General features: G+C 32.0%; 1 protein-coding gene across 1 annotated transcript; it reads right to left on the reverse strand.

The window, feature by feature from the left end:
• Positions 1-2,314: 2,314 nt before the first annotated feature.
• LOC149175260 (uncharacterized) lies at positions 2,315-3,210 on the reverse strand. Its single transcript, XM_089421092.1, has 2 exons — positions 3,102-3,210; positions 2,315-3,000 (listed from the first exon to the last, which is right to left on the reverse strand). The coding sequence occupies exons 1-2, from the start codon at positions 3,208-3,210 to the stop codon at positions 2,315-2,317; spliced, it is 795 nt and encodes a 264-aa protein (XP_089277218.1).
• Positions 3,211-10,540: the final 7,330 nt, after the last annotated feature.

Below are 10,540 nucleotides of genomic sequence, written 5' to 3' on the forward strand. Positions count from 1 at the left end.
CCAACAATAGGGATGAGACCACATCATCAAAACATAAAGTAGTTACATTACTACCTTTGGCTATAACCAAACTAACCCATGTGTATGATAAAGAGCATAATAAATTGATATGCTTATCTTCATCAAAATAGAAATTTATGGACTTGCCATGGTACTGAAGGCATTTGGATGACCCATCACCAAGTCCCCATCATTCATCTTTGGGTTGCACAACTTATTCCACAAGAACAATTTGTTTACCACAAACTTACAGTAATACAACGCCCCCAACTTGTTTTATAATTTCTTCATTATAGCTTCTCCTAAAACATTTAGTAATGCTAAATCTAAGAGACACAATTGTATTGTGCTCTGTCCCTTCCAATCCAACTTGGTTTATTCTTCTTTCAACATCTCCATCAATGTAGTATCCAGATCTACAACAATCCACTAATCTTTGACTACCCAAAGATATTCCATCTTCAGTTTAGAGAACTCAAAAATTTGCCCATTAAATTTCTCTATCTCTATTTGTGAACCAATCACCATTATTTTCTAACACAAAAATCACCAACCATAGCAACAAGATTTATCATGGACCCAAAATAATGGAACTCTTTGCCATAAAGGTGTCTGGGATTCTGATACCAAGTGCAAGTTTTAAATCTTATACAATAATGCAATACATAGAAGGATTTTTAATAAACACAAAATAGAAACAATGGCAATTACATATTACACAAAGATTTACTTTGGAAACCCAAACTAAGAAAACCAACTAATTGTTTAGAGTAGCACCTCCAACTAATTGTGGTTGAATTATATTACAACCACAATTCCTTAACCAGCATGTGTCATAAAACCACTAAAAGTGAAAAGTGTGTGCTAAAAATCACCAAAAAGTTATGTTCAAATAATTACAGATGCTAATGGATGAGGAAGGTTTGTAGAGAATACTTTAAGGGACAAATATAGTGTCTATTGATCCTTTGATCCTCATAGAAATCCACAAATTAATAAAGGAGACTTATGGCAGTTTAATTCTCTGTATTAGAGTGTTATTGTTTCTTGAAAGTTGCTCCTAAAGCATAGAATAGCCATACTTGCATGAGCAATGAAAAGATAGTGGTTTATTAACTAATGCTGATTATCAAACTTAGAGAACAACTATCTACCATGAGTATGAATATCAATGATGAGGAGTTGGTGACCATTACACTACAATGTTTGCCATGGAAACCTTATGCATGAGGTATATGTGCTAGAAAACACTTACTAGCTGTTGAGAAGCTTTAGGATGCATTCATGTAGGAAGAAACAAGGCATGAAATGGTGGAAAGAAAAATTGATGAAGTTCAAGACCTACAAATGGTGTAGAAACACTAAAAGAAAAGAGAACCTAAGAAGGGTAAGGATGAAAAGACGTGTTCTTCTGACCATGGTAACTAAAATCTTAGCCATATGGCATGCCTCAATTATATGAAGAAGAGACATTATGGAAATTAGTGCCCATGTAAGAAGAAATGAAGAAATGGAAGGGAAAGAAATATCAGATTTAGCTTGCAATGAGTGCTAAATCTATTCCTAGAGTAGAGTGGATGAGTGAGCATCCACAATTAAAAAAATAAAGACCATTCTCAATGGTTTCTTTCTTGTGAAACAACACCATGTGTCATGTTAAAACACAGATGATAGCAATTTGACACGACCTTCAATAGGGAGATGACATGACCTTCTAAATTAAAACTCACTTATGGACCAGGTGTGATGCCAATAAATGATAAAACCCTATACTTTTGATACAGTAAGATGGCAGTCTCTAATTCACAATTAAATTTTTTGTGTTAGACATTAAAGAAAAAACCAAATATGTGATAACAGATGATAGATCAGACTACTAACTTTGATACCATCAATGATCAATTTATTAATTTTCAATTATCTATAAAACCTATTTTATATATATTTACTCTTACTCAAATGATTAGAAATAATATAAACACAAATCATTAAAAAGAATATAAACCATCAACCATTTTACCACAATTGAATTTAATTCCAACATCCTATCTTCACATTTGGTATATACTTTACTGAAAGCGAATAATAAAACATAAACAAAGAAGTCCAAAACACGAGTTCAGAAGACTGTAAATGCTATAAATAGGCTGCAACACTAGTCTGCCTGCTTGTTAAGTACGTATAATAAGCCTGGGATGAGCAAATTCCCTGATGGCTCTAACAACCCAACGTCTGATTCCAAGGGAGACAATTCGAAATGGAGCACTGGGTTTTACATTACGGTCCATTTTCCTGCTAGTGTCCATTTTCCATTTTAGTGGTCAGGAAAGTTAAGCTTGGCTTTCTTTCCTCTGATCTTTTTAGCCTCTGCATCATACGCCTTGGCGGCTTCCTCTGCCGTATTAAACGTTCCAAGCCAAACCATAAAGCCCTTTCTTGGATCTCGAATCTCCGCAGCCCATTTTCCCCATGGACGCTGCCTGAGACCTCTGTACAAAGTTTTCCTCTTCCTCCCGCTGCCTTTGGCCGAGGAATTTTCGAAATCCTTCAAAGGAGGAGTCGCGTCATATTCAGCCCTTAGCAGAGGAGAGTAACCCTCTGATAAGTCATGCTTTGGTGAATATAAAGGTTTTACCTTGCTGTTTATATTCCGACCAAATAAAAAAACAGGCTGTTCTGTACACGACTTTACTTTCATCCCTGACATTTTCTGGCTAGTGTCCACTTTTACAGAACACGAGTTGTCCGGGAAGTTGAGTTTCGCTTTGTCACCTCTGATTTTTTTTGCCTCCGCATCATACGCCTTGGCGGCCTCCTCTGCCGTATTAAACGTTCCAAGCCACACCATAATGCCCTTGCTTGGATCTCGAATCTCCGCAGCCCATTTTCCCTTTGGACGCCGCCTGATACCTTTGTACGAAGTTGTCCTCTTCCTCCCGGTGCTTTTGGCAGAGGACTTTTCGAAATCCTTCAGAGGAGGAATCGCCTCATTTTCACCACCTTCAAAACCCAACCAGAGTCAAAATAACATAAAAAAGAAAACCCTGCAAAGCAATAGCAATTTCACCTGAAGAAAATGCAATTTCTAAAATGCAGCTCACCTGAAGATTCCGACACAGCTCCACCATTGATGAACAACGTATCGAAATCCCTGGGAGTTACACGCAGAGATCCGTTGAGGGAAATGAGATTTGCTTCAGGTCCACACATCTTTTTGAAGCAAATAAAGCTATAGCAACCACCTGATCAAGAAAATATTGATTAGTCACAATGAAATATGGGCTCAATACTGATTAGTCACAAGCTGAACCTGTAGCAACCACCTGATCAAGAAACCAAGATCAAACAGAAGCTGAACCTGTAGCAACCACCTGATCAAGAAAATACTGATTAGTCACAATGAAATATGGCCTCTGCTTCTGCTAAAGCTAAAGCTTATATAAGGAGGAAGAGGACCAAGACCTACATATTTCGGTCCTACATATTTCATATGAATTATGGTTTTTGGCCAGTGGTATTGGTCCATGGTATTATAACAAACTTTAAGTCATAAAATATTTTAATTTTAAATGAATTATGGTTTTCTGTCAAGTGGTATTGATAAGGTACTATATTGAACCATAGTATTGTATTGGTCCATGGTATTGTAACAAACCCTAAATTATAAAATATTTTAATTTTAAATGAATTATGGTTTTGGCGCAAGTGGTATTGACAAGCTACCCTATTGGACCATAGTGTTGTAACAAACTCTAAATTAATATAAGACTTGGTAAAATAAATTTTAAACTTTTTATTTTTTAATATAATTTTTATATCTCTAAAATTCAATTTAAAACCACATAAGAATAGTCATCCATTGATTAGAAATGGAATAGTCTTTCACTATGACCTTTTGGAGTTTTCGGAGGATTTATGGCCAAAATCCTGCAGCAAAAATTATTGTCAAATCTTGATTTGTGTTGTTTAAAGCTGTTTTTGACTACATATATGGATTCAACACCCTCCTAAACCCACCAAACACATCAATTATGAAGAGTTCACATGTCAAACTTGTAATTTAAATGAATCCTATGGGATTCTAGATAAACTAGATCGGAAAACTTTCCAAAATGTAGCATTTAAAAATTACTTGATTACGAAAAGATAATTTAACCTTTAAAAAATAATAATTAATTTTTAATTTTCAAAATATTCAATTTAATATTTCTTTTGAAAACTTTAATAAACTTCATAGAATCTATTTAAATATTTTAAAACTAATTGAAAATAATAATAATAATAATATTAAACTAATAAATTATTTGACTATTAATATTATTAATATATTAATATCAAGACTATATTACCAATATAATATTAATTATATTTAATAAATAATTTAATTAAAAAATTTACCTATATTAAGACTATATTATTAATATATAATAATAAATAATTAAATTAAATTAAATAAATTACCTTTTCTAACTAACCATTTAAATTATTTATTTATATTTTTTAACCCTAACTTTTTATATATATATGAATGATTATTAATAAATAAATTAATAAATTACTTGAAATTATTCTAGTCCATAACAACATATTATTATATATGTATTAAATTATCAAATAATTTAAATAAATAAGTAAATTATCTTCTTAAACTAACCTCTAAAAGTATTTTATTTATTTATTTATTTATTTTTATTATTTTTATTTTTATTTTTTATTTTTTTTTAATTTTTTTAACCTAATTTTATAAATATTTGGTCTCAGGTCACGTTAACCATCATCATCATCATCATCATATATATATATATATATATATATATATATATATATATATATATATATATATATATATATATATATATTAATTTTTTAAAACTAACCATTAAAAATATTTTTTGTATTAATATTAATTTTTTAAAACTAACCATTAAAAATATTTTGTGTATTAATATTAAAAATAATAATAATAATATTAAATTAATTAATAATAATTTGAGTGGAGGTCAAAAGTAGCCATTGTTCGATAACATGCTAAGGTCGATCTGTTTCTTCAACTTGTCCTCAGGATGAACCACACTTGTTGGTTCGAAACGCGTGGACAAAGGTCTTTCTATATGTGATTTACGGGTAAGCTCATGGATCACAGAAGTTTCAATTCAACAAATCAAGATTTCTTGGCCAAAATTTAAAATTGTAATGTTTCCGGCTTATAATAAAACTTTGCTACTCTAAATTGTACCTTTAATGAAAATAAACTCACTAGGTTCTATTCCATGGATTCGACAAATTAACATTGCACTAATTGTTTCAAGCCTCAATGCCTCACTTCAGTTATGAGGAGATATCCGCACAATAAAACATAAGCTAGTTTATATCATTGGAATAAGTGATTAATGACAACAAATTATCACTTCAAGTTTTGGGTTGTGTATTCAACCTCAGTGTCTTACATTATCCTTGCACTTTTTCTTTCTTTTTTTTCACAAAAGAAAAATCCACATGATTTTGAATTTCATTGATCACTATGTCTAGTACACTGACTATAACACAAAAGAAAAACAGATATTCTAGATTTTGAAATCTATCCCTATAAAAGTCTTTACAAAATATGCATATGATAATAACTATCATCAAAAGTGTATGATTTTAACTAAAGAAGGCAACTTGTAGATCAACATCGATTATGCCGAACTCAAGTAAACAAAATTTTTCGAGTCCTTTGAAGATTGTCATTACTATGTGCAGAGAAATTGATCTCCCCTAGTTGGTATACTCAAAATACATGTAGGTTTAACAAAATGTGAAGGAGGCCTAAAGGTTTTTTTTTTTTTTCTGAAATCTTTCAAAGGTTCAATTGACTTTATAAATGAATATTCAACTACACCAAGCTAAGTAGCAAGGCCATATATAAGTGTGCTTATCTGTATAACCAAGAATAAAATGAAACCAAGCACTAATATATAATGATGCTAAAATTTAAGGAAACACCTATTAGGATGCGCAATGTAATATTCCAACTAGTAAATAACAATGAATATGATCCATATTTTTGAAGGAATGAAATAAAATGAAGATTCAAACAAAAACACATAGATACACTGAAAAAAGAATTCAATTAATAAATAACAACTTTTGAAAATTGTTTACTTATATAAGAGAAAGAAACTAGCTCGAGCAATGATACCTTATCTCTAAGAAGAGATGTGACAACTACACACATTCTCAATTGTGTTAAAATTAGGTTTGGAGACCTTTTTATCAAAACAATGCAAAACCCTAAAAATCCAAAAACCTAACCCTAGGAGATGAAGCACTAAAAGTTTGTGGGCCATGCTTGGGTCAGTTGGAACGTTAACTTCCTAGAGTTGTAACTTTGGCATACGATCTTTGTTTGGTGTGCACGATACCTCATTAGAAATATCTATCTAAGGACAAATTTCTTTTAGTGCAAACAAGTTTTTTGGCTTTGCATTTCCGTGTTTCTAAAAAAAGCACCAATTAGGGCCTCAAAATGGCTCCAAAAGTTTAGGAACCAAAAAATTGCCAAAAATAGTAAACTACCCAAATAGAACATTATGCTGGAGATCTGGAAAATACAAGGAAACAATGTTCGGGGTCCATGGGGGATAGGCAAGTGGCCACCAATATCCACCTAGATCAGTCCCCCCCGCTTAGGAAGTAATGGACCCCATTGCATTAAGTGCCTTCATGAGATGGGGAAATTTATGCTAAAGTGGATCCTTGGTGATCCACTTGCCGTGGTGAAAGAGCTAGCTAGATTTGACAACCTAATACAATTGGATCCTCTATTGGTGTGTGTTCTTAATGCAATCTCGGTTAAGCTTTATTGGTGTTAGTTTCTTAGCAATGTTTGGTGTGTCCAGCCATGGTGGAAAGTATGGCTGAAGGTAGTCCGCATTGACTATTGGGTGCAAGCCAAGGAATGGAGGGATATGGAGCTTGAAATAGTTGTTTCCCATAGCATTGGTGATGATGTAAGGCCTATATAGAGTGGCTAAAACTTTTGATGGGATATGGCGAGGTGATATTTCTACAAATTAATGAAAGCTTTTTTCACCCACCTAAAACTTATGTGGCACCTAATGTTGATCATATCATTGTTTATACTTTGCATTGGATTTATCCAAAATGTCATGAACCGGCTTGTGGATGTGCTAAATGCATTCAATAAACTTGGTGGCTTTATCATCTTCGGATTGAACATCTGCAAAATCTTCTTGTGTGGTTGCAAGAGGCAGTGCAACATCAATGGGATATAACGGTTGAAATATTAGGCCCACTTGAAGGGGTCGTGGCCAATCAGCTATGGATAGTTTTTTTATAGTTGCGTTGCATATAGGGAAGAATTTCATCCCATCTATGTGGATGCTTAGAGTTGTACATGTGTAGTATGTGCACTATCATTTTATTGTGACCTCTGTTTGGCCATCAGTGTAGGGGTGGAATGCAGTCGACTTGGTGAGCTTGATGTCGAACAATGACCATAGGCTCAACCATAATGCATTAAGGAACCTGTTATCTTGATATGATATAATGGTCTCTCGGATTGAAAAATTTACCCACACTTTTTCAAAGAAGGGTTTGGTAGTTGCTTCCACTATGATACTCTTCTTGCAGCAAGCCAATATGACCATCTTAGAAAATCATTCAATGACCACAAATACACAGTTGTTTCCATGCTTGGTAGAAGGAAGACCAAAGATGTAATCCATGGAAATGGATTCCCAGGGTTGGCTAGGAGTAGTCAGAGAAGTATACAGACCCTGATTTTTAATGGTTGGCTTGGCAATGGCACAAGTAGTGGAGGATCAATTATATTTTCCAAAAGATTATGAGAGACTTGACTAATAAAAATAATTAGCAGTACTTCCACTTTTTAACCATGGATATTCACCCCCACTTTGCCATGGAAATTATTAACATGTAAGTAGAAGTTGTTCCAATACCATGGCTCAACAATACCACATGCCCAAAAATCATATCTCATTTCACTATCAAAATATTTTATAAATATAGTTTTTTAATTTTATTTTATTACATTCTTGGGTTGAGAGGCACTCTCCAACCTAATATGAAAGAGTTGTTGTAATGTCTTGTTATATTATGATGTTGAAGACTTTTGAAAATTGTGTATTCTATTTTGTGTATTATATTATGTTATCTAAATATTTTGACTTGGTAAAATTACTTTATATATATATATAATCCAAAAAAATAAAAAGATAATATTATTAATTATAATTATTAAATAAAACATTCTGAAATTACATTAAAGAAAATTAAATAAAAATTAAATAAATTATTATTATTATTATTATTATTATTATTTATTAATAATTAAACTAGTCTATATCCATGTTAACTTTGGATCTATTTAGCTCTAAGAGGGATCAAATCTCTCTGAGTTGAAAACCTTTCCTCAAGTTTTGCACTCAAAATAAAAGGTTTTCACCTAGAGATGAGAGAATTGATCCCTCTCAATGCTTGATAAATATGCAGTTAAGATGGACGTAGTTTATATCTTTGGAATAAGTGGTTGATGGCAATAAATTATCACTTCAAATTTTGGGTTGTGAATTCATACTGTCTTTTTCCATTAATCCTATTTCATGTGGTATCACGCCATTCTAATTTGGATTAAGATCACAACTATAATTGTTAGGTGAGTGAATGGGTGGAAATTCGACTATGTTAGGATATTATTGCAATTTAAGTTAGAGTGGTAATGAATTTTTTGAGTGTTACGATCCTATAAAAATAATTGTCTAGCTTATGCAAGTTGCCCAAACTCATGTGAATCTACCTCAAAATGAGGGAAAAGTTTAAGAACCCCCCAAATTTATATGTATAATAAATGGGTGAATCCCCATGGTATATAGGAAAAATGGAAGGTGATTTTATCAATAATATAATATGTATATATATATAAATTTGTGAATCTCACGCTAGATTATATTATCTTGTAAAATCATGGTGAGTCTTTTACTGAGTTATAAAATTTTGTAAGATCTTGGCGAATCTTTCAATGAATAATAAAACTTTGTAAAGTCATGGTGAATCTTAACATTGTGAACTCTTAGAGATTTTTTTGAAAAAGCATAAAACCATACTGAAATAGAATTGAGCACACAACCACATAATAACGTTACATTTTCCTCAATTTAATATTAATAGAGACACATTTATTCAAGTTAGACAAATATATCTCCTCAGAGGAGAAGATAAGTAATGTCCATGTTGCTCGCAAGTCATTTTTTCTTTGCACCTCTAAAATAAACAAGATTTGTTTTAAAGATTCATCCTATATTCAAATAAGACAAATGTATCTTCTCGAAGAAGAAAAGTGACATCCATCTTGTTAACAAGCCATTTTGTCTATGCAACTCTAAGATAAACAAACTCGATTACTAGTTTTATACTTAGCAGAAAGAAATTGATCTAAATGCATCAAATATTAATAAAATATGAAACAAGAGAAATAACTTTTCATGAAGTGAACTAGAACTGTTTCAAATTTCTTGCACATTCCTAAAGTTCTAAGTTTATACCTCTTGGTGTGATGAGTTCAACCTTTGTGTTAAAACGCCTTGTACTTTTAAAGAGAAAATTTTATTCAATAATGTAAATAGGGTAGTGTATGAATTAATACATTAATTGTCACACAAGTTTAAGCAACGACTACCTATGATCGTGGAAGAAAGTCAAACTACTTAAAGGAGGACGCTACCCATAAATGGAAGAAAAAAATGTGATCACTTGTAAACATGAATCCTAATCTCACTCCGTATTCTACACTCACTATAAATAATTTGATGAGAGAAATTTTCCATGGAGAATGATGCAATTCAAGAACTCCAATAGTTCATTACTATTCTAAATAAATATTGCATTCTAAAAGGGAGGAAGCAAAAAATTGTCCCAAGCCCTAATCTCTATGTTTAACTTGGGTATTTGGTTTCCTATAATTCGTCACTTAGTTTTATGATGATGTTTAAGCTCGTTGGGAAATTTAGAATTACAGATAAAGTATTTTGACACTCATTAAACTCAGCCTTGCCCTAGTCCAAGACTAATGACATGTATTGTATTCACATATTAGTGAAAAACATCCTATATTTTAGACTTCCTAGAGTGCTAGTAATTTAAGTCAACATAAAGGGAAAAGTTTGAACCTTAGCATCGAGATTGATAAAGGGCCCAATATGCTATAGTTCACATAAATGTTCAACAAAATTAAAAGCATGTCAGCGTGGAACAAGATAGTGGGGTTTAATGTTTTCAAAAGAAATGTAAAACTATTTTCAGACATATAAATAGGGAAACCTTGAGCCATGAAAGTGAAGCAATAATATGTTCAAAACTAAAGTTTACCATCGATGTATATAAAATGTTTCAAATGAGTTCCTTCAAATAGTGATATAAATTCAATCAACACAACAAGGGGAATAAACTATCTCAAACTCCAATAGGTCATTACTATTCTCAATAAATATTGCATCCTAAGAAGGAGGAAACAAACATT

Source organism: Pinus tabuliformis, chromosome 4_1 (assembly GCF_031772625.1).
Source record: "Pinus tabuliformis cultivar Carrire ecotype Pingquan chromosome 4_1, CPIR1, whole genome shotgun sequence".
In the NCBI taxonomy this organism is placed as follows: domain Eukaryota; kingdom Viridiplantae; phylum Streptophyta; class Pinopsida; order Pinales; family Pinaceae; genus Pinus; species Pinus tabuliformis.